The sequence below is a fragment of the Lathyrus oleraceus genome, chromosome 2 (genome assembly GCF_024323335.1).
Source record: "Lathyrus oleraceus cultivar Zhongwan6 chromosome 2, CAAS_Psat_ZW6_1.0, whole genome shotgun sequence".
In the NCBI taxonomy this organism is placed as follows: domain Eukaryota; kingdom Viridiplantae; phylum Streptophyta; class Magnoliopsida; order Fabales; family Fabaceae; genus Lathyrus; species Lathyrus oleraceus.
Genome location: NC_066580.1, coordinates 112121529 through 112145700, shown reverse-complemented (window position 1 = coordinate 112145700; position 24172 = coordinate 112121529). Strand labels below are relative to the sequence as shown.

The window sequence follows — 24172 nt, the reverse complement described above, 5'->3', positions numbered from 1 at the left end:
CATCAACACCACTTTGTACTAGTTTTTTTTTGGTATACTCACCAAAAGTCAACATACTTATTATATTGCAAGAACCACCCACATAACCATCAATTTGAGGTTGAACAACAGAAATACAGTTGCCAAATTTCAAAATTCTAACAAGATAAGAAGTGATTCCTAAATACTATATATTACCCCAAAACTGTTAATTATATAACACCCTATTAGCATGTGTGTTGGATTTGTCGAAAGTGCTTTTGGGCTGCAGCATTAGCAATGGTTGATGCATCTTCTTTCTTCAAGTTCATTATATTTTCTTTGGATGCTGAAGCATAAAAAAACTGAGCTATGGACTCCACAAAGCAAGTCAAGGAACAAACAAGCACTCCTAGTTTGATCATATTCAAGGATGAAATTACTTTCAATTATCAGTTATAGCCTAAAATGTTTGGAGGTATAACTAACCCCGGCAGAGTGCTGAATTTATAGTGGGAGTTTATAACTTGGACAATTTTTTCCATGGAAAAGTCTGTATCGTGCTAAGCAAGGTAGCAGAATTGAAGATTCATCGTACTTGCTCGCTTGCATGTTAAGAAATTGACCATTGTTGGGTGATTTCAAATATAAATAATTGAAGCAATAATAACATTTAACTTTCTATTTTTTCCACATTCATGCACTCACTTTTGAAATAACTCACTATACTTTTTTTTTAAAAATCCACGTGAGTTTGACTCTAGGACTCATCAGGGTCGGAGTAGACTTCAAGACTCAAATAATACTTATAAAAGTATTTAAAGATTATCTACAAAAGAAGTCCGAGTAGTAAGACAACTCTTAATCACTGGATTCAACCTTAGCATACGTTAATATAAATCATGAGCAATTTGTAAGAAATTTCTTCAATGACTCAGTTGTTGAAAACATCTCACACTGTTCGCTTATATGTTTCAAAATAATTTCTAAGGAATAAATAATCTTTGAATTTCAATGGATGCGACTGAAATTTTCTAAATTATTGGAATACTATATATATGAGTTGAAAATTCAACAAAGCCAGCGAAGTTTACTTATTTGTTTTTTTGGGACAAATTTAGTATATGTCCGGAACCTCTATTTTGTAGCTTCATGAATGAAATAAGTACGTTTCCAACTTTCTAAACTCAATTTCAAACACTCCCTTGTATTTCTTGATGTGTATTAGTGTATCCAAAGTCCTATAAAATTAAGGGAATTTCTTTTATCATCTTTGAAATTATTCAAAAAATTTATGGATCGGCAAAAATATCTTTCCGATTTTAGAATTTAAAATATGTTTTTGTAGCATCAAGATTTTAAAATTCAAAATTTGGTAATCGGTAAATAAATACAATAATTAGAGAAATATGTTTTTAGATCTCACATTTCAAATCTTTTTTTTATAACATTCATTCGGTCCATAATGTTTTTCCGTGTAAAATTAATATTGATTTTGAATAAATGGGGATAAGTCTTTGTATGGTAGTAATTGCAATTAGGTTGAAGTTCATTCAAATTAAATATGAGTAAGAAGAGTTCATTATTATTTTTTCAGAGTTACGAATTGTTGCTACTATCGGTGTGATCTCAGACACTCGGGCCGGAGCAGCCACCCACCGCATCAGAATAAGGGTGTACGATTTCCTCGGGTTTGCGGGTCGCGTGGAGCGGATTGATCCCGGGCGAAGCGGTTGACTCCGTTTTTTTTTAAATTATGATTTCCCCTTAAATTTAAAATGATTAAAACACCTCTCTCTCTCTCTCTCTCTCTCTCTCTCTCTCTCTCTCTCTCTCTCTCTCTCTCTCTCTCTCTCTCTCTCTCTCTCTCTCTCTCTCTCTCTCTCTCTCTCTCTCTCTCTCTCTCTCTCTCTCTCTCTCTCTCTCTCTCTCTCTCTCTCTCTCTCTCTCCATAACATCTATTGCATCTCTCTCACGTGTTCTAGAATTTGCCTTCTTCAAACCCTAACAGTAACCTCTCACTTCTTTAAATCACGTGTCTCTCTCCGCAACACTCTGACGCTCCCCCACCTCCTCTGACAATCGCATCACTTCGGCGCTCTTCCTCATCCTTTGTTCTTCTTCCGGTGAGTCCTTTTCTGTGTTTTTATTTCTACTTTATTTTTTGTTCTTTTCTTTCATCCCTTTGAGTTCTTTTTCTGTTGTTATTCCTAACCAATATAGCAACATTTTCCTATATCCCGAATTCTACCTCGGTTGCTTCATGTGGTCAAACCTTTAAATCAAACGGTAGTAATATTGACATAGTATGGCAATATAATCATTTGAAGGATTTAAATAACAAGAAGAATGTGACATGTGATTTTTGTAATCTAACAAGTAGTGGGGGAATAGTAAAGCAAAAAAGCATCAACTAGGAATAAAAGATGACGTAGCTCCTTGCTTGAAAATACTGGCGGAAGTTGAAGCAATATTACGCGGTAATATGGTTGAGAAAGAGAGAATTAAAAAAGGGATAAAAGAGGTGTTAGTGCAATTAGATGTGGGTGATACAGATGAAATATAGGAAATAAGTAGAATTCGAAGCGAAAAGATATTTATTGAGACCTCTTCAATGGCTGTCAAGAAGACTAAATGACCATTGGATTTAATGTTTAAGAAAGCTAAGGACACAAGCATCAATGATGCATATGATAAAGAAACGAAGGCAAGAAACGTACAATATATTGCTCGCTTTGTTTATACGTGTGGAATTGCTTTTAACGTAGCAAATGTAAAAGCCTTTAAGTTGATATTGGAAGTCGTTGGAATTTATGGTCCTCATTTGAAACCGCCAAATTTTTATGAACTTAGGGTTTCACTCCTTAATAATGAGTTAGAATATACAAAAGATTTGTTGAAGAATCAAGAGGTGCAAAGGAATAAGTATGAATGTTCAATTATGTCAGATGGTTTGACAGATAGAAAAGGTAGAACCTTGATTAATTTCTTGGTCAATTGTGCGGCAGGAACAATGTTTGTGAAAAGTGTCGATGCTTTTGACTATACCAAGATGAGGGATAAGCTAGCTGAGTTGTTGGACAGTTTTTCTGAGGAAACGGGTGAAACAAATGTTGTTCAATTGATTACCGACAATGGAAGTAATTATGTAGCAGCGGGTAAAATATCAACTTCCATTAGTCCAAACATGTTTTAGACTCCATGTGCAGCCCACTGTATAGACCTTATGTTAGAAGACATAGGAAAAATTCCAAAGGTTCATAAGGTTATACAAAATGGATTTAAGGTTGTGGGCTACATTTATAACCACACATTTGCTTTGAATATAATGAGAAAGACTACCGGCAATGCTGAATTGGTTAAAAATGGAGTGACAAAGTTTGCTACCTCTTTCTTTACTCTATAAAGGTTGCAAGAACAAAAAAACAAGCTTAAATAGATGTTCACTTGAAGATTGGGTGGGTTCCAAGTGTGCTAAGGATTCTAAAAGAAAAAGGGTAACTAGTATTATACTTGTGACATCATTTTGGAGTGATGCTGCCTACACTCTTAAGGTCATGGAACCTCTTGTAGATGTGCTAAGAATGGTTGATAATGAAAGGAAACTCGCAATGTGTTACATATATGCCGCAATAGGGGTAGCGAAGGAACCAATTGAAAAAGCTTTTAATTCAAATTCAACCAAGTACAAATCCGTATTTGAAATCATTGATAAAAGATGGGAGTATCAACTTCATCATCCGCTACATGTTGCAGGTATGTATCTCAATCCGGGATATTATTATGATAAACCAGAAATTGAGAATGACCCTAAATTGGTGAGAGGCCTTTGTAAATATATTGAGACACTTAGTGTAAGCCATGAAGTGGAAGATATGATCTCATTACAATTGCCATAATACAAAGGTGTTACAAGTCTCTTTGGTATAGGACCGACAATTAGACAAAGATCGACATTAGCTCCAAGTATGATGGAAGTTAACTTTTTTTAACTATTGGTCGCATGTGAGACATTTTGTGTTGTGTATGTCCTAATGTAGATGATTTCTTACTTGCAACTGAGTGGTGGAAGTCTTATGGAGCAAAAACTCTGGATTTGCAATTATTGGCGGTTAAAGTGTTGAGTTTGAGTTGTAGTGCTTCCGAATGTGAGCGTAACCGAAGCATCTTTGAGCATGTAAGTATTAATTTTTACTATGATATTAAAGTATCTTACATTCAAGTATTATTAAATTAATAGTTTAAATTATTGTATTTTATATTCATTCCGAGAAGAAAAATAAGTTGGAGCATCAAAGGTTGCAAGACTTGATTTTCATCAAGAATAATCAAACTTTTATTGAAAGATTTGAAATTCGGGACAAGATTGATCATATGGTTTTTGGCAAAATTAATTATCACACTGAATGGTTGGTGGTAGAGATAGGAGAAGATGGTGAACTTTTAGAAGAAAACTTGGTTCATGAAAATGACGATTTAACTCGGTCTCAAGTTTCCGATGTAAGTGGGGTTAATGGACCTCTAATCTACACTAGGAGGTCAAGGAAACTTGAAGTTGCAAGTACATCTAGGGCAACAATGGCACAATAAGTGGTGGTAGAAGATGCTGAAGATGAAGAATTAGAGGAGTATTTTAAATAAGACCTCTTTCACGATGATTTATGATTTCTATGTTTGCTTAAATTTTCATATAATAGTACTAAGTTTGAAATTTTAAGATGTGGCGTTTTTAATCTTTTACTATATTTTGAATTTTCTATAATATTTTGAATCTTGATTAAGCATTGTTCTTTGACATTGAATTTTATAAATCTTTTGAATGCAATGTTATTTGCTTAGTTTTACATTAAATATATAACATATGTTTTATAGATTATTATTTAATTATTAGTATAAAAAGTTGTCCTACTATCCACTATCTCGCTATCCCACTTTGGGGTCGGCTGCTCCGCTTCGCTATCTGAGATTAATATCTCTGATTTTTTTAATATTAACAACAAATGAATCAAACACATTATTTTCTCTAGGTTTTTAAATATTAACAACAAATGAATCAAACACATTATTTTCTCTAGGTTTTTAAATATTAACAACAAATGAATCAAACACATTATTTTATCCAAATTCGTGTATATTTTAGTTCACATAAGGTGCTAGTGCAATCTAGACTACATAAAAGAATTCAATGGATCGACAGATTTTGGATTATAGAATCCAAATCCAAATGAAACATCTTATAATGGTTTCAGATTCTATAATCCAAAATAACCTTTTACAACATTAAAGTTCATGTTTTTGATAATAACACCTTTAAAGCACACCAACATAAACAATAACTTAAAATGATATTAAAAAATTAACCAAAAAATATCTAAAATATTAAATAATGTATGATTTAAAGTAGAATATTATAATGTTATAAATAAAGTACAACCTAATCCAAATTAAACGATCTTAAAAATAATATTTTGTGTTGGATTGCACGGAAACTACTGACCTTCCTCTTCATCTTTTTCATCTTTACTTACTAGGCATTTTTTACCTCCCATAAAATATCTTAAACAATGGTGTATATTGTAATACCCCGAATTTTCATCCAAGACATGACTCACAAATTATTAAAAATATATTGTGTAAAAAATGTCACATTTTTAAAAGTAAATGAGAATTTCAAGTAATATCTTGGATAAAAATTTGAGATGTTACATATATTAGTACCCTCTTGAGTTATCCCATAAAATAGTAAGCAGATGGCTAAGTCTCACATGAAAGTGCATACAAGGACCAGACCACCCATAATTTCACCATACTCTGCCTTTTCTAGAAGGATTTCCTTTCCTCCTCGGTTAGTATAGGTGGTTGTTCTTCCGGTGTGAGAATCAAGTAGGAACGTGATATCTTATAATACCAGATGATATATCTATGTATTATTTCTCAACCATGTAGGAATATGGACGCCTCAATCCTCAACAAATAAAACATAGTTCATGTACTCAGCATACCCTTAATCAATCTAGGCTAAATTGATAATAGTTAGAGCATAGAAGAAAAGGTGTACATGACTTGCACGAACCCGAATTGGCGCATGACTAAGTCATAATAACCATATTCATTTAAAACAAGATAGGGGTAATAGTCAGAATAATTTTAGTAAGAGTTTATCTACATAAAGAATCTCAATTATTAATCCATCGGTTAATTTAAATAACTCCATCGAGTTTTTGTATGTAAGCTAATCCACCTCTACCATTATTCTAAGTAAATTGAGCTCTCGTGATTGGCAAGTGAATAAGAGAATTATTGCCATAACACCTCTTAAAGTTTTTCATATGCACCCTAGAAAGGTTGTAGTGACCCCTATATTCATGCACTCTAAGAACAATGTTGAAATCACCCATAAAACATAAATAGATTTCCCAATTTTGTTGTTCGGTAGTAATAATATTGCATAATGTTTTTTAGTAATATTTTTATTGAGACTTACACCGCGGTGGGTCTAAAAGTATCTTCATTAAGCTTAAAGGTGAAAGATTTTTATTGGTAAGAGTTGTTAAATATGTAACTCTTTGTGTCGAAGTCAAAATAGTTTGTGTCTAACAGAGTCTGTATTAAACTGTATTTGACAAAAAGTCAAATACAGCTTGTCAAAACATGCAGTCAAAGCATGTGATTATCGAAGGAGTCGACAGAGTCGAAGAAGATTGACCTAACTTAGTTAGTTGAGTTAATTATTTTGTGATTACTTTGAATGCAAGTAATCTCATCTATAAATAGAGAAATCTCTATTTCATTTGTATTAAGAAAGTAAAAATTGTTTGTAGTAGTAGTGTGTAGCTTTCAGAAATCACAATTGTGATTAACATACATTATAACAAACATCTTGAGTGCAGTTTGCACAATAATACATTATTACTATTCTTCCTCCATAATTTCTCTTTTCTCTTACTCACAATTCTCTTGTTTTTCTTCTTTTATTTCTCTATTTAGTGTAGAATCATCTTACAACCAATGAGTGGTTGTTTCACTTGAGTAAAGGGTGAAGAACAAGAGGCGTGATCAATCAGAAAGATTTATTCTTGTTAATTAAGATTGTTCCGGTTAACTTCAAGATTGGGATTTTCTCAGCATCTGGTATCTAGAGCATTGGTTGTGTGATCTTTAGGACACATTGAATCACGATGAATCATTCGAACGGGAATTTTATAGCAAATCTTCCAATCTTTAATGGTAAAAATTATGAAAATTGGTGTAAAATGATGAACGTTGTTTTCTTTTATCAAGATCTTTGGGATCTTGTGAACAACAGAGTAACACCAATTGGAGAGAATTCTACTAATGAACAAAAGGTTGCATACAAAGATTTGAAAAAGTAGGATTATAAGGCTCTCTTTTTAGTCCATCAATATGTTGATCCAAACAACTTTGAGAAAGCTGGTGATGTAGATTCAGCAAAGGAAACATGAGACATCCTGGAAAAGTAATTTGGAGGCACTGAGAAAGTGAAGTAAGTGAGGTTACAAACTCACAAAAGAATGTATGAATTGCTTCAGATGGAAGACAATGAAAATGTGACTAATTTCTTCACCAGAGTAACAAAACCGGTGAGCCAAATCAAGACGCGTGGAGAAGTGTTGACATCAAAATTTGTAGTGTCAAATATTTTGAGGTCGTTGGATCCAAAGTTCGATCATGTGGTAGTAGTCATAGAAGAATCGAAGAATTTACCAAGTATGACAAAAGAAGAGCTTTAAGGGACGCTTGAATCTCACGAATAAAGAATGGTTGAAAGAACTGCAAGCAGGTCGAAGACTGACGTGGCTTTGCAAACTCATTTGACTAAGAAAGACGGAGGAAGATGGAATGCTAACAAGGGTAGAGGAAGTTACAACAATTCGACGAGTAAACGAAACCATCAAGAAGGTAGTTCATCAAATCAAAGACAATCTTCTAACCAAGGTAATCACAACGGTAGTGGTGCTGGTAGAGGAAGAGACGATGGAATAAAACCTGATAAAAGTCATATTCAGTGCTACAATTGTCAAAAACATGGCTATTATGAAAATCAATGTCGAGGAGGCAAGAAAGAGCAAGAAAGTGATTCTAATGGTCACAACAAAAGAAGAAGAAACATTCAAAGATCAATGGTATCTTGACTCAGGCTTTTCGTCGCACATGACTGGAAGAAAAAATTGGTTTATCAACATCAGTCCCTCGTCGAAGAACAAGGTAAAATTTACAAATGACAATACCCTATCTGATGAAGGTATTGGTGATGTTCTGATCAGGAGAAAGGATGGTAAACAATCAGTAATTTCTAATGTGTTGTACATACCTGACATGAAGAGTAATCTACTAAGTATAAGTCAGTTGATCGAGAGGAATTACAAAGTATTGATTGAAGATAGAATGATGAGAGTGATCGAATCAAGTAACAAGTTAATCTTTGAGGCTCCTATGTCTCAGAATAAAAACTTTAGGGTTGAAATTGATGTGTTAGAACATAAGTGCTTGGATACTGCGACTAGCAGAGATGAATAGTTATGGAATTATAGAATTGGTCACTTGAATTTTAATGACATTAGTAATCTGAAGAGGAAGAACATGGTTTCAGACCTACCAGAAATCCATATTCCATAAGAATTATGCAAAGAATGTGTTCAAGCAAAGAAACACAAGAATAGATCCAGCAAGGATGCAAGAAGCATGAAAACCACTCTCGAGATAATCTACTCAGACGTGTGTGGTCCTCTCCTAGTAGATTCACTTGGAGGTAAAGCTTACTTTATTACATTTATTGATGATTACAACATAAAGTTGTGGACATACTTAATCAAGAAGAAAAGTGATGTGATTAATTTTTTCACCAAGTTCAAAGCAATGGTGGAAAGACAGAGTGCTCACAAGATTAAGGTTTTGAGGATAGATGGAGGTGGAGAGTATGTGTCAAAAGATTTCAACACACTATGTACAAAAGAAGGAATTGTGCATGACTTGGTGTCACCATGCACTCCTCAACAAAATGGTACTGTTGAAAGAAAGAACATAACCATTATGAATATTGTAAGAAGTATGTTAAAGGCAAGCATATCCCAAATGAGCTATAGAGTGGGGTTATGTGACTTCAACATACATACTAAACAAATGTCTGACAAAGAGGATTAAAGGTGTCACACATAAGGATGTTGGTTTGGTGTCAAACCTAATGGGATATCATTCGACTAGTGAATACAAGTTGTTCGACCCGGTGAACAAGTAAGTCATGATCAACAGGGATGTGATTGCAGATGAGCTTAAGGAATGAGATTGGACTAAGAATATCAAGAAGGATTCGGTGAGAATCTTGAGTGATGAACCAACTATTTAAGGTGTTAAATAAGTTCAACAAGAAGTTGTTGAAGGTCAAGCTAGCACAAGCAGACCTCAAAGAACTATAAACATGCCTGCAAGACTGCAGGAATGTGTAATCATATTAGATGATACGGACAATGATGAAGGTGGGCTAGTACAATATACCTTCTATGTAGATATTGAGTCTATCGATGCAGCTGAATCATTGAAAGACTAAAGGTGGATGAAAGATATTGTGGATGAGATAAAATCCATAGAAGACAATGATACCTAGTCACTAGTCGAATTTCTAGAAGGGAAGAAGGCAGTTGATGTGAAGTGGGTATATAAAGTCATTCTGAATCCAAAAGGTGAAGTAACTCGACACAAGGAAAGACTTGTAGCAAATGGGTTTCTTCAGAAAGAAGGAATCGACTATGATGAAATCTTTGCACCAGTAGTTAGAATCAAAATAACCAGGTTGGTTGTTTGTCTAGCTAATATACATAACTGATTGATATGTCAGATGGACGTGAAATATGCATTCTTGAATAGCCCTCTAGACAAAGGGGAGCATGTGACACAACTAGTTAGGTTTGTGAAACATGACCAAGAAAGGAAAGTATATAGACAACATAAAGTCATGTATGGACTGAAATAAGCTCCAAAAGTTTAGAACAAGAAAATAGATAGCTTTCTAAGAGATAAAGAGTTTGAGAAGTGCATAACCGAGCATGGTGTGTATGTCATAAGAAGCAAGAGTGAGATGCTTATATTGTGTCTCTATGTAGACAACATGTTGATAACAGGCAGTTGCAGGAAGGAGATCAAAGATTTCAAACATGACTTAAGTAAGTAATTTGGAATGTTAGACTTGGGATATCTCTCATACTTCCTTGGTATCTAATTCTACAAGAGTAGTAGAGGTTTGGTGATGCACCAAAGAAGATATGCATGTGAAATACGCAAGAGATTTGAGATGCAAGATTGCAACCCAACTTCGACTCCAACTGAGCCCAGAACACAACTGATAAAATATTCGACAAAAGATAATATTGACCCAACGCATTACAAAAGGCTCATTGGATCACTTAGATACCTCTATCACACAAGGAAAATTTAACCTATTGCGTAGGCATGGTCAGAAGATTCATGTAGAAGCCAAAGGTATCCCATCTTGCCGCCACTAAGAGAATACTAAGGTATCTCAAAGGAACACTGGACTGTGATATTTTGTTTCCTTAAGTCGATGAAGAAACAAATGCAAGTTTGTGGGCTCCACTAACTATAGTTCATGTGATGATGTTGAAGATAGAAAATCAACAGAAAGATATGTGTTCATGTTAGGTGGTGCGCCAATCACATGGAGTTCGAGAAAGGAACCAGCGGTAGCTTTATCATCATGTGAGACAGAATACATAGAAACTTTTCTATGTGCATGTCAATCAACATGGATGATGAATCTAGTCACAGAAATTATAGGGAAAAATAATGGAGGAATGACCATGAAGATCGACAACATGTCTGCTATCAACCTAGTAAAGAATTCGATGGCACATGGAAGAAGAAAACACATCAAAATGAGGTTCTATTACCTGAGAGAGCAGGTAGAAAAGGAAAAGTTGAGCCTGAAGTCTTGCATATCAGAGAATAAGATTGCAGATGTAATGATGAATGTTGTACAGGTCGGATTGTTCAAAAAATTAAGAACAATGATGAATGTAGATAGCTTAGACACAATGAATTAGGTGGTGTGTTAAATATATAATTCCTTGTGTCAAAGTCGAAATAGTTTGTGTCGAACAAAGCATGTATTAAACTGTATTTGACAGAAAGTCAAATATAACTTGTTGAAGCATATGGTTGACGAAGGAGTCGACAGAGTCTAAGAAGATTGACTTAGCTTAATTTTAGTTGAGTTAGTTATTTTGTGCTTACTTGGAGTGAAAGTAATCTCATCCATAAATAGAAAGATCTCTATTTCATTTGTATTAAGAAGGAAAAAGTTGTTTGTAGTAGCATTATGTAGCTTTCAGAAATCACAGTTGTGAATAACACACATTGTAATAAACACCTTGAGTGCACTTTGCACAATAATACGTTCTTCTTTTTCTTCCTCCGGAATTTCCCTTTTCTCTTACTTTCAATTCTCTTGTTTTTCTTATTTCATTTTTCTGTGTAGTGTAGAATCATCTTGCAACCAATGAGTGGTTATTTTACTTGAGTAAAGAGTGAAGAATAAGGCATGATCAATCAAAAAGATTGATTCTTGTTAATCAAAATTGATTCGGTTAACTTCAAGATTGAAATTTTCTGAACAAAAGTTTCTAATAACTATGTAATTGATATTATTAGGACAATGTCCCTAAAGTAAATATATTATCTATAATATTGTTTGTGAAAAATAACTTCTAATTCAATTAATTCAAAGTTCTCATAAGAAAATTAGAGATTTTCATCCCAAACTCAATGAGAAAGAATAAGTCAGAACTATGCTTAATGCATAGCCTTTTGTTGACAATTTTAACTGGGAGTTGACAATTTAAAAGTGATTGTGATAACACATTATTTTCAATTTAAAATCACAAACACTTTCCTCAAATACAACCTTTCTATCGATTTCATGGCTAGACTTGATAAAACTCAAATTGTTCCACTTAAATTTCTCATATTAGATTAAAGTTGTTTATCTTCTGGGAAATTTAAGTGGAAACCCTACTTTATAGTACAAATGTTGAGTCACATTTGGACTTTGAGTTTTGCCGTACATCTACATCACTATAATTTAATGTTTTCCTTTGTCAGAATTTGACGGAAGAGACTAAATAGAATAATGGAAGTGAAATTAAGAATTAATTTTTAATTAATGCGAGACATTAAATTGAATTAAGGGATTTGGGGACTAAATATATCTTTATTTATTTATAATACTTTAACATTAAATCTACTCAATTAATAACTATTTAAAAATGTCAAATTGCATATAAACTCGAATTAAAATTCATGATACATCACTTATTCATAAAAAAACTAAAATTCTCGATATTAAGCAATTTGAACAAACACTTTTTTAAATGGGGTCAAAATATTTTTTGATCAAATAGTTCGGCGGATGAAATCATTTAAAATAAATAATTTGAAGTTGCATCCGTACTTGCATACACCTATCAATTGAATTCCCCCTACACTATCCATCTTGAAATGACAGTTATGCCCCCAACAGAATTTCAACACTTTAGAGCGCGTAAAACACTAATTTCAAGTAATCTTTAAGAAGTTTAACCGAATCAGTTACACTTTCAGTTTTCAGTTAAGCCACTGTGTTCTCTCTCTCACGCTCTCCTCTTTTCTCTCTCCTCCCCTCTCTCTCTCTCTCTGCATTGAGCTCTGTTCTGTGCATGGAAGCAACACGTGAGATTGAGATTTCCACAAACGGAAAAGATCAAAGCTGGTATCTTTTCCACCATCAAGAACGACCCGCAATGTCTTTCTCTCTCACTGACGGTTGCAAGAAGAGAAAACGGTGGCCCAAGATTTTCCGGCTACAATCCTTCGCAGACCCTGGGTGTCCGATTTCACCTTCAGGCTCTTTCCGTGAAAACGTTCGGTTCTTTCTTCAAGAAGCTGGTGAGCCTGAAGATTACACGGTTTTGGGTAATCCTCTTTGGTCCACGTTTCTCATTCATGATAAGAGTAACCTAATGGCTCCGTTCTATACTCTTGAAGAACAAGTTTACAACTCTTCTCATCCCTTCTGTGATCATTGCCGTTGTGTAGGTTCGTTTTCAATTTTCAATCTTTATCTCTGTTACAGTTTTGCAGGAAATTTGTTTTTTTTTCTGAATTGGTTTTGCTTGAATTTTGCGTCTTTTTTAGTTTTGTATACTCTTGATATGGGTAGGTTCTGTTTTTGCACGGTTTTGATTTATTTGCTTGTTTTCTCAATCTGGTATATCATGAATTTTGAGTCTCTTTCGTGTTCTTAAAATAGTTTCTTGTTTTCTTGATTATGATGCACAATCTGATATGTGATTTGTGTGAGAAAAGGGCTAGTTTGAAGTGTGTGATCTGTTAAGAAACTGAAAAGGGTTTATTTTGGTATGTGATATTGATATTGATAATGTATGGGGTTTGATTTATGATTGATAGGTTGGAGTGGCCACTTTGTATCAAAGAGAAGGTACCATTTTATAATTCCGATGGACAATGCGTGGCATAAACCGTTAAACGAAGAAGCTCTAGATAATCAAAGTCATCTGTTACATGGTGTGATTCATTGCAATGGTTATGGCCATTTGGTATGTCTTAATGGCATTGAAGGTGGTTCCAAATTTCTCAGTGGGAGAGAGATCATGGATCTATGGGACAGAATTTGTAGCAATCTTAGAGCAAGGTAATAGAAATAGTAGTAGTTATAGTAGTTACATATTTCTTGCATTCACGAGTCAATGTTTTATTTGGCCTTTTTTTTTAATTCAGGCAAATTGCAGTAGAAGATGCTTCAAGGAAAAGGTCAATGGATCTTCGATTATTACATGGAGTTGCTTATGGTCATTCTTGGTTTGGTAGATGGGGCTATAGATTTTGCCGTGGAAGCTTTGGTGCAACAGAACAAAACTACTATGAAGCAATTGAAACTCTCGGTTCGTTAGTTCTTGACGAGATTGCAAGAGATTTGAGTAAGACAAAGTGCCATAAAGATATAAAACAGATGATTCGTTTCTATAGAGATATGAGTGAAACACAAATTATCACAATTAGAGAGCTTCTCAGATTCATGCTCACTGTCAAGTCTCGTCGACCCGTGTCAAAGATAACAATCACTTGTTCTTCTGGTTCTAATTCTGCTTCTGCTTCACCTTCTTATTCTACTACAACATTTCTGTCAAGAAATTCAACCAAACATGCACTTTCATGTAGTAGATCAGATTCCATGAGTAAGGAAAAATCAGCAAGGTATAAGAAATTCAGCACAGCAGTGGTGAATATGGATAGTAGATGGCCAACAAGGAGACTAGAGTTTGCAGCTCAAGTGATTGTTGATGCATTGAAAGAAGACAAAGCTACGAAATCAGGATCTAGTGGAATGACAAGACAAGATGTGAGGGATGCAGCTAGGCTTCACATTGGTGACACAGGTTTACTTGATTATGTGCTGAAATCATTGAACAATGTGATTGTTGGAAACTATGTCGTTCGCCGCATGGTTAACCCTTCATCAAGGATCCTTGAGTATACCATTCATGAGCTTGGGAAAGGGTTCAAGGCACCTGAAGTGGAACATGGAGTAATGACAGTTGCGGATAATCCTCAAGTAGATTCATCATCGTCAATGTCATCAGCTTTGTCTTTAACTCCTGGTAATGATGTTTACAGCGATGTAGTTTACCTCTACAAGAACGTGTTGTTGGGCTATCCAGACTCAGAGGCGGTGGAATTAGCAGTTCAAACAATTCTTGACTGCAGACACTTTGTGAAAGAGTGGGAATTGAGAGATGAAATGGAACAGGTTCTGACATTTATTTGCCGTCTGAAACCAAATTTCATCGAGAATAAAGCTGATTTAAAAGGGCCAACTTGTGGTGAGCTTGTAACTGTTCCATTGCACGCCACTGTTAGAGACTTGAAACAAGCTGCTGAAGCTGCTTTAAGGGATACTTATTGCATAGCTGAAAGACTCATAGTGACAGATATAAAAGAACTGATGGGTGTGGATGATAGCGAAGTGATTTTCGGGTTGATTGAATCAGGTGTGAAGCTTTGTGTTAGAGGAATTAGTATAGACTTGTGTACACCATTGAAATATCAAGGAGGGTCTGATAACTGGAAGGTGAGGTGTGAGTGTGGAGCACAGGATGATGATGGTGAGAGAATGGTGGCTTGTGATATTTGTGAGGTGTGGCAGCATACAAGATGTTGTGGAATAGATGATACTGAGACTGTTCCACCATTGTTTGTGTGTACTGGATGCTGTGATTCACTTATGCCACCAAGGATTGAATCTAGAAGCTATGATATGGTGGATTGTGCTGATGTATTTCTGGTTTCACCTGAGCCTACTCATTTGCTTGAGTATGGTTATGGGTACTGAATGTTATAGACTGATTGTAAACTGTTGCGCAAAACCTTGTTGGATTATACAATTGTTAATACAAGTTTTTTGAAATGTTAATTTTTGATAGGGGAATAAATGTTTTAAATTTTTTTTGGCAAAATGTGTAGTACTCTGTTTTCATTTGAGAGAAAGAGCTTGAAATTAAAATGTAACTGAAATTGAGGCAAAGTATTTGTGAACTTTAGTAAATTTATTGCAAATATTAACCTTAGGTATTCACTTTCAAATTGTTTTCTATGCAAACAATAAGTTTTAAACAATGACGAATCAGAACTCATATTGAGAAAAATCCACAACAACTTCAACATCTCATAACTTTGAAATGAGCTGTTAAGAATTGATGCTTCCTCAATTCACTTCTGTACATGCTCAAATATATCAAAATACACACCTTCAAAAGCACCATTCCTTTAAACCCTCTGCATTTCAATGGTTGAATTGAAAATCTATAAATATTTTACTAGAAAATTCGGAAAAAATTATGAAAAATATCATAAGCTGTTTTGATTAAATCTCCCAAACAGTGACACAACTTATGCAGTAGATAAGTTCAAATAAGCCCATCCAGACAGGTCCATAGGCCCATAGTACCAGGAGATAATAAGGAAGTTCAAGCCATAAAATAAAATCACAATCCAAAATATTTCTAATCTTCAAAATATCATGACTAATAGATTCACCATCTATATGAACTTTATTAAGTATCTTCTTTAAGTTTATAACTGAAATTATCAAAGGATTGGTGACCCACTTAAGGCTCCTAGAATAATGGAGCTCTGTGAGGTGTTCCTTTCCGTTTCCTTTTTCGCTTGGAAGGCTCAGAAATTTCCACCCGTGATTCATGAGACGGAGCTTGGATGGAACTGATGGAAGGAACTGAATCATCAGATTTTCTTGAAACAGATTTTACCTGAAAGATCAAATAAAGAAGATCAGACAATAACAACTAAATGTCAGAAGTGTATTGAAATGGAAACAATAAATGTTTGTGGTCATCAAATTGTTGTCATCACCATGCAAGCAATGGAGCAGTACTGATACGACTGGGCTTCTTTCGACTTTCTGCTGATGTTGCATGATGCCGCGTCATCAGATGTTGATCCACAGAGTGGAAGACAATTCAAAACCAGCCTTTTGTTGCATTTGAACGGCTGCGGTCAAAGAAGAATCAAATAGACACGGTAAAAAACATTAACTGCAACAGGAAGAAATAAATGCTTTTAAATCAATTTACATCTATGCTTTCATGATACATTTCATGAGACACAATAGAGACTTGCAATGATTTTTTACAACTTCTCTAAGTGAATTTAAAACCTATGATTAGCAAACAAAGTCACAAAAAAGTTCACAACTTAGTAGTGAATCACATGAGTATTGATTGTGGTGCTTAAATTTTTTATTCGCAAATTTATAGTCAAGGTAAGATATAAATATAATTCAATACCTGGATTTTTGAGCAGTCAATATAAGTTTCCAGAGCAGCAAGGCAGACAACATCCTTGTAAACATTTCTGAAAACTTGAAGTATCTGATGATTTTGATGATGCCCTGCGGACAGACAATACTTACAAGCAGATACTTTGCAGTTTATACAGTAAATATTCAACATATTCCTTCGATTCAAATGAGAAGAACACGGTTCAAAGAACTTTTTCTCCAAAAAATCGTCAAGCCACCTTGGCTGGTGAACTTCACTTTGAACCTTTTGCTCATCCTACAAATGAAATCATGTTAGTAAATTCAATACTAAAAGTTACAGAAAAACATAAAATCATCACATCATTGATCATGACTTTGTTAATTACTTCACTTTCAGCATATATTCTTTCTCAATTTTGATTTTCTCCAGCTGTCGCATATATTATATGCATACCAAAAACGAAAACATGTTCTACACTCTTTATTCCTTTTCGGTGCCCTATTAACTCCTGTCGCCATTACGATACAAAACTCAATACATATGAGCCAGTCACAAATAAAGGTGATTTATTACTTCCAAATGCTACATGTTTCTTCTAATAATAACACAAATGCTCCAAATACCTTTTCATTACGATACAAAACTCAATATGTCTTTTCATTGCTTAGGTCCCCTTATTCAGAACAAAACTAGTTGTGATGAAGACAATTTTGCAAACAGAACCAACATGATGGAAAGAAGAGTGAAAACAGTGTGAAGAAACAAAAAAAAATACAGATCAGGTCGAATGTCATCATATAACAAGGATGCTTAATTGCAAACTTCTTTCGGTTTACGCCAGAGAGAAAATATTTCCTATTAACATGCAACGAAATAAAGAATATAACCAAAATGAAAGAGCTTATCAATATCAACATGACAACTAATCTTCTCACAAAATACTTTGTAATTTTGTGATCAAGGAAATAAAGATTGATCTGAAAACCAAAGAGGATTCGTTAAATATTTGCTGAATTTAACATAAAAAAATGCACATGCGGAAAATATTTAGTCAACTACCTCATTCATTTTTCTGGTTGAAAGAGAGCTCACCATTCCTTTCTTGCAGATTTAAAATTGGAAAATAGTTTGAAATTTCGCAATCAAAAGATTTCGAAGGAGAATTTCTAGATTCAATTGGGTGATTTCACTGACGGCAAAACACCAGAAGAAAAGGAGAGAAAGGGGTAACCCTAGAAAGTGGCCGTTCTGAAACGAGGCTCATTTTCTGATCATAAAAGAGTTTATATACTCGGTACTGAAAATAAAATAAACTCGACAAAGCCTAAATTGACGAAACTGAAGCGTTTCTTCTCAATTCCTTTTCATAGTTGACAATTTGCAGTCTCATATTAAAAAATCAATTGTCATTTGACGAGTTCATTTCATTTTCACGGCCACGATTATTTTCCTTATCAAGATAAATACTAGATTTATACATTTGAATTTGAATGTAACTGCCAAATGTAACAATTGGCAAAACCACATTGGGACTTACTTTTGGTTTTCTTAGCGAATTTCTAACTAAACAGACGAGGCCAATGAAAAAGCTGTCTTATATATCGAAAATATAATTCTACATACACTCTAAAGTTCAATAGTTTAATTTTATTATTGCGGTCCATGGTGGAGATCCGAAATTCCGCAATAACGTCTGCCATATGGCACCACCATCCTTCACATATTTGACCATGGCAGAGAGCCTAAAACCCACCACCGACATGGCTGATATTTGACAACACTATTAGAGAACGGAAGAAATGAAATGGGTTTCTCAATCTCTAAGCATCACAACCCCGAATATCTATAGGAAAAATTTCCATTTTCGGCAAGACCTTGAATTGAAATTCCAATTAAGTGTCAATCATTTAATCAACTACTTCTAAATGAGATTCTTCCCTAAATAGCATCCACGGAAGATTGCACCTATATGAACTCACAACAATAATACTAATACTTATGTTTTAGTAGTTTTTCTTAGTTTTATCCTTGCAATTGAACATTCATAGACCAAATCAGGCACTATTAACTAACTTATGCATTCAGGTAATAAGAATTGAACAAAGATGCAACAAACTAACATTACAATATGGATGAAATAGATTTCTCAATCTCAAACCATCACAACCCCAAATGTGAAAATCTACATGCAAATTTTCTATTTTTGGCGAAACCTAGAATTGAAATTCCAATAAACCCTCAATCACTTAACCAGCTACAACTACATGAAATTCTACCCTAAATAGCCTCCATGGTAGATTGCACCAATATGGATTCAAACAACAATACTATTGTTCATGTTTTAGTTGGTGCTCTTGCAATTAAACATTCATATACAAAATCAAGCACTATTAACAAACTTAAGCATTCGAGTAATAGGAATTGAAACATATATGCAACAAACTATGATTAGAAATACAATTTTACCTAGCCATAATCAAAGCGAAAGAGTGAATTTTGTTGAGAACCGCCAATGTATGGAGGAAGCAACGATGTGGGATCCCATTCATAGCAGTAATTTCTCGATTGAAGAATAAAGCGAAGGAAAAAGGATAAGTTTGAATGATTAGGGTTTTCTAGGTTGAGTTCATAGCTGCTGTTTCATTAAATAATTACCCAAATTAAATTTAGGTTTAAAAAAAAAAGTGGTTTTGAAATTTAAAAGATATTTAGGATTTTGGTTTGATAGTGTTTTCTATAGGAATCCTAATTTAGCATTTATGGGGTAGATAAGATAAGTTGATCCTTCAATTGATCCTAGAAGTAATTTCATTTTTATTTTATTTAATTTTTTTTCTTCAAATAAGAGAATCATATCGAAATAGTATGATTTTATGAGATTAATGTTGAATTGTAATTCTTTGTATCGAAGTATGTTGCTCGACAGAGCAAGGAAATGTCGAACCACCTAGTGTGTTGAGTTATGTTAGTGTGTCGAAGTGTCGAAGCATGTTGCTTCACACAAGATTTCGACTTAGGTATATTTTACTCGTGTCAGCTAATTTGAGATTTTATAGTTTGGGATTTGCCTTGAGGTCCAAGTTAACTTAAATTTATAAATAGAGGGAGTAACCTTTATTTTTGTAATAAAGTGAATAGAGTATTCATAACACTTGTAATTCACAGTATTTTGCAGTTGCAAAGTGAATCAGAAGTTTTCCATAGTTTATGGGCAGAGAGAAACTCTGCAGAATTTAATTCTTCTTCTCCTTCATCGTTCTTTACACTCTTTCTTTCTCCATTGTTCTTTCTTTTCATTGTTATTGTGTGGGTAATAACAATCTTGTTCATCAAGATTAATTGAAATTCTCCATATGTTTTGGGAGATTTCCAACATCTGGTATCAAGAGCTCCGGTTAAAACGACTTGTGGGAAGAAAATCACCATGGCAACGAATCAACCAAGCGGGCATTTTCCAGCAAATCTTCCGATTCTCAAGAACAACAATTATGAGAATTGGTGCAAGCGGGTAAATGTTGTGTTCTATTATCAAAATCTTTGGGATCTTGTGAAGGAAGGAGTAACAACGCTTGCAGAAGTCGCGACGGATCAAGAAAAGGTTGCACATAAAGAATTGAAGAAGAAAGATTATAAAGCTCTCTTTATAATCCATCAATGTGTTGATGCGGATAATTTTGAAAATGTTAGTGATGCAGAGTCAGCGAAAGAAGCATGGGAAATTCTGGAGAAATTGTTTGGAGGCGCGGAGAAGGTGAAAGAGATGAGGTTACAAACTCACAAAAGGACGTATGAATTACTTCGGATGGAAGACAATGAAAGCATAACTGATTTCTTCACCAAGGTTATGAAACTGGTGAATCAAATCAAGGTATGTGGAGAAGTGTTGACATCAAGATCTGTTGTTGGAAAGATCTTGAGGTCGTTGTCTCCAAAGTTCGACCACGTGGTAGTAGCCATAGAAGAGTCGAAAGATTTATCAAAATTGACAAAGAAAGAGATTCAAGGGACGCTTGAATCTCATGAGCAAAGAATGACTGAAAGAGCTACAGGAAATTCGAAGAGTGATATGACTTTGCAGGCTCAATCAACAAAATAAAGAAAAGGCTAAGGAAGTTGGAATGGCAACAAAGGTAGAGGAGGTTACAACAATTCGACTGGTCGAAATCAGCAAGAAGGAAACTGGTCGAATCAGAGAAAACCCTAGAACCAAGGCAACTGAAGAGGTGGTGTTGCAGGTAGAGGAAGAGGCGGTGGTCAAAAGCCAGACAAGAGTTACATTCAGTGTTACAATTGTCAAAGGTATGGTCATTATTCTAGTGATTGTCCAGAAAAGCAGAAGAATCAAGAAACTTATGCAAAGCTGGCGAAACATGAAGAAGAAGAGACGTTGTTGATGGTTACAACAAGAGAAAAAGAGAGATTTAAGGACCAGTGGTACTTGGACTCAGGATGCTCATCAGACATGTCTGGAAGAAAAGATTGGTTTGTTAACATAAAACTCTCAATGAAGAATATGGTGAAATTTGCAAATGACAACACTCTAGCAGCTGAAGATATTGGTGATGTTCTGATTATGAGGAAAGATGGCAAAAGGTCAGTAATTTTAAATGTGTTGTACATACCAGGCATGAAGAGTAATTTGCTCAGCATATGACAGTTAGTCGAAAAGAACTACAAGGTGTCGATCGAAGACAGAATGATGAGAGTTTTCGGCTCAAATGGAAGGTTGATCTTGAAGGCTCCAATGTCTCAAAATAGAACCTTCAAGATTGAACTAAATGTGATGGAGCATAAGTGCCTTGCAACAACAACCAACAGAGATGAATGAATATGGCATTATAGACTTGGCCATCTCAATTTCAAAGACAACCGAGATTTGAAGAGAAAAAATATGGTTTTAAGATTACCAGAAATCGACATGCCAAACGAAGTGTGTGAAGAATGCGTGCAGGCGAAGCAGCATAAGAACAACTTCAATAAGGATGCAAGAAGCAGGTCGAAGGCAATTCTTAAGTCATATACTCTGATGTATGTGGTCCTCTCCAGGTGGATTCGATTAGAGGTAACAAATACTTTGTTACATTCATAGATGATTTCAGTCTAAAATTATGGTCTTACTTGATCAAGAAGAAAAGTGAAGTGATTGAGGTATTTGCCAAGTTTAAATCTATGGTCGAAAGACAGAGCGGTCGAAAGATCAAGATTTTGAGGGCTGGTGATGGTGGAGAATATGTGTCGAAAGACTTTGATGCATTATGTGTCAAAAGACTTTGATGCATTATGTGTGAAAGAAAGGATTGTGCATGAGGTGGTGCCACCATACACTCCATAGTAGAATGGAGTCTCAGAAAGGAAGAATAGAACCATCGTGAATATGGTTAGAAGTATGTTGAAAGGCAAGCATCTTCCCAAAGAATTATGGGGAGTAACTATGTCGACTGCGACATATATCCTGAACAAATGTCCGACGAAGAAGCTAGAAGGAATCATGCCAGAAGAATGTTGGTCTAGTGTCAAGCCTAGCTTGAGTCATCTGAAGGTGTTTGGATCTATAGCACGTAGACATGTGCCAGATCAGCTGAGAAGAAAACTTGATGACAAGTCAAATCAGATGATCCTGATAGGATATCATTCGACTGGAGGATATAAGTTGCTCTACCTAGTGAACACGCAAGTGGTGATCAACAAGGACGTGGTCATATATGAGCTTAAGGAGTGGGATTGGACTGAGAATGTAAAGAAAGATTCAGTGAGAATCTTTCTTGATGAACCAATTAGTGAATTCGAAAGAGAAGTTCGACAGGAAGAAGTCAGAGGTGAAGCAGGCCCAAACAGACCTCAGGGAACAAGACACATGCCTGCAAGGTTGCAAGAATGTGTGATTACATCAGATGATGTGGTCAATGAAGAAGGTGAGTTGGTATATTATGCTTTCTATGCAGATGCCGAACCTGTCAATGCAGCTAAGGCATTGAAAGATTCAAAGTGGATGAAAGTGATGGACGAAGAGCTGAAGTCAATCGAAGTCAACAACACCTGGTCACCTATCGAATTTCCCCAAAATAAGGATGCAATCGATGTGAAGTGGGTATACAAGGTGAAGTTGAATCCCAAAGGATAAGTGATTCGACACAAGGCGAGACTTGTGGCGAAAGGATTTCTTCGGAAAGAAGGAATCAACTTCGATGAAGTTTTTGCACATGTTGCTAGGATCGAAACAATCAGGTTAGTTGTTGGTCTAGCAAACATGAACAACTGGAAGATGTGTCAGATGGATGTGAAATGTGCATTTCTTAATGGCCTCTTACAATAAGAAGTTTATGTTGCACAACCAACTGGGTTTATGAAACATGGCGAAGAAAGAAAGGTGTACAGGCTGCATAAAGCCCTGTACGTACTTAAACAAGCTCAAAGAGCTTGGAACAAGAAGATATATGGCTTTCTAAGGGGGAAGGAATTTGTGAAGTGTAAATATGAACATGGAGTATATGTAAGAAGAAGTAAGAGTGAATTGTTTATATTATGTATCTATGTCGATGACCTGTTGATAACAAATAGCTGCAAGAAGGAGATCGAATACTTCAAAGTAGGCATGGCAACATAACCCATACCCACGGGTACCCACCCGAACCCGCCCCAAACTTGACGGGGAAAACCCGTTTTGACTGGGTTTGGGTTCGGGTTTGGGTTTTCCCCGATTATAAAATATGGGGACGAGTCGGGTAATGGGGACACTAGTACCCACCCCGAACCCGCCTCCGAACCCGCACAGTTTATTTCATTATGTATATTATTATTTATTTTTGATAATTTAGAATATTAAATATATGGTCAATATTTTGATATTTGAATTTGAATTTATTATTTAAAATATTTGAAATGTATGTATTAAATTTTTTTAGATTGTTTTATTTTATTATTTGTAATATAATTTTATTTTGGAAAAAATAAATATTTCTATTAAAAAAATTAATTTCACTAAATGAATGGTGACGGGGCGGGGATACCCGAACCCAACCCAAACCCGATTGGGACGAATTTCGGTTTTTATTCTCCATCCCCGTTTGGGTTTGGGGCGGGGAACGGGGATTGTTTGGGGATCCGGGTTTGGGTTTGGGGGAGGTAAAAACCGTCCCCGACCCTCCAAGCTGCCATGCTTACTTCAAAGGTGATCTCAACAAGGAATTCGAAATGTCAGATCTGACATTTCATATTTCCTTGGCATCGAATTCTATAAGAGTGGTAGAGGTTTGATGATGCACCAAAGAAGGTATGCAGGCGAAATACTCAAGAGATTTGAGATGCAAGATTGCAACCCAACTTCGACTCCAGCTGAGCCTAGATTACAA

The 24172-nt window shown here is 35.1% G+C and overlaps 2 protein-coding genes across 5 annotated transcripts; one reads left to right on the top strand and one right to left on the bottom strand.

Moving 5' to 3' along the window:
* Positions 1-12494: 12494 nt before the first annotated feature.
* On the top strand, positions 12495-15749 carry LOC127118363 (PHD finger protein MALE MEIOCYTE DEATH 1). The gene is made up of 3 exons (XM_051048543.1): positions 12495-13062; positions 13435-13678; positions 13765-15749. The coding sequence occupies exons 1-3, from the start codon at positions 12684-12686 to the stop codon at positions 15374-15376; spliced, it is 2235 nt and encodes a 744-aa protein (XP_050904500.1). The 5' UTR covers positions 12495-12683; the 3' UTR covers positions 15377-15749.
* Positions 15750-15868: 119 nt separating this feature from the next.
* On the bottom strand, positions 15869-19545 carry LOC127118365 (protein RGF1 INDUCIBLE TRANSCRIPTION FACTOR 1). 4 transcript variants are annotated; one of them, XM_051048546.1, is made up of 5 exons: positions 19290-19545; positions 17080-17117; positions 16848-16951; positions 16414-16551; positions 15869-16310 (listed from the first exon to the last, which is right to left on the bottom strand). In XM_051048546.1, the coding sequence occupies exons 1-5, from the start codon at positions 19370-19372 to the stop codon at positions 16161-16163; spliced, it is 513 nt and encodes a 170-aa protein (XP_050904503.1). In that variant the 5' UTR covers positions 19373-19545; the 3' UTR covers positions 15869-16160. The 4 variants fall into 4 exon arrangements, with proteins under 4 accessions (XP_050904503.1, XP_050904504.1, XP_050904501.1 ...); XM_051048547.1 differs by lacking the exon at positions 19290-19545 and adding an exon at positions 17883-19282; XM_051048544.1 differs by lacking the exon at positions 19290-19545 and adding an exon at positions 17883-19282 and having other exon boundaries at positions 16848-17117.
* Between the last annotated feature and the right edge of the window lie 4627 nt (positions 19546-24172).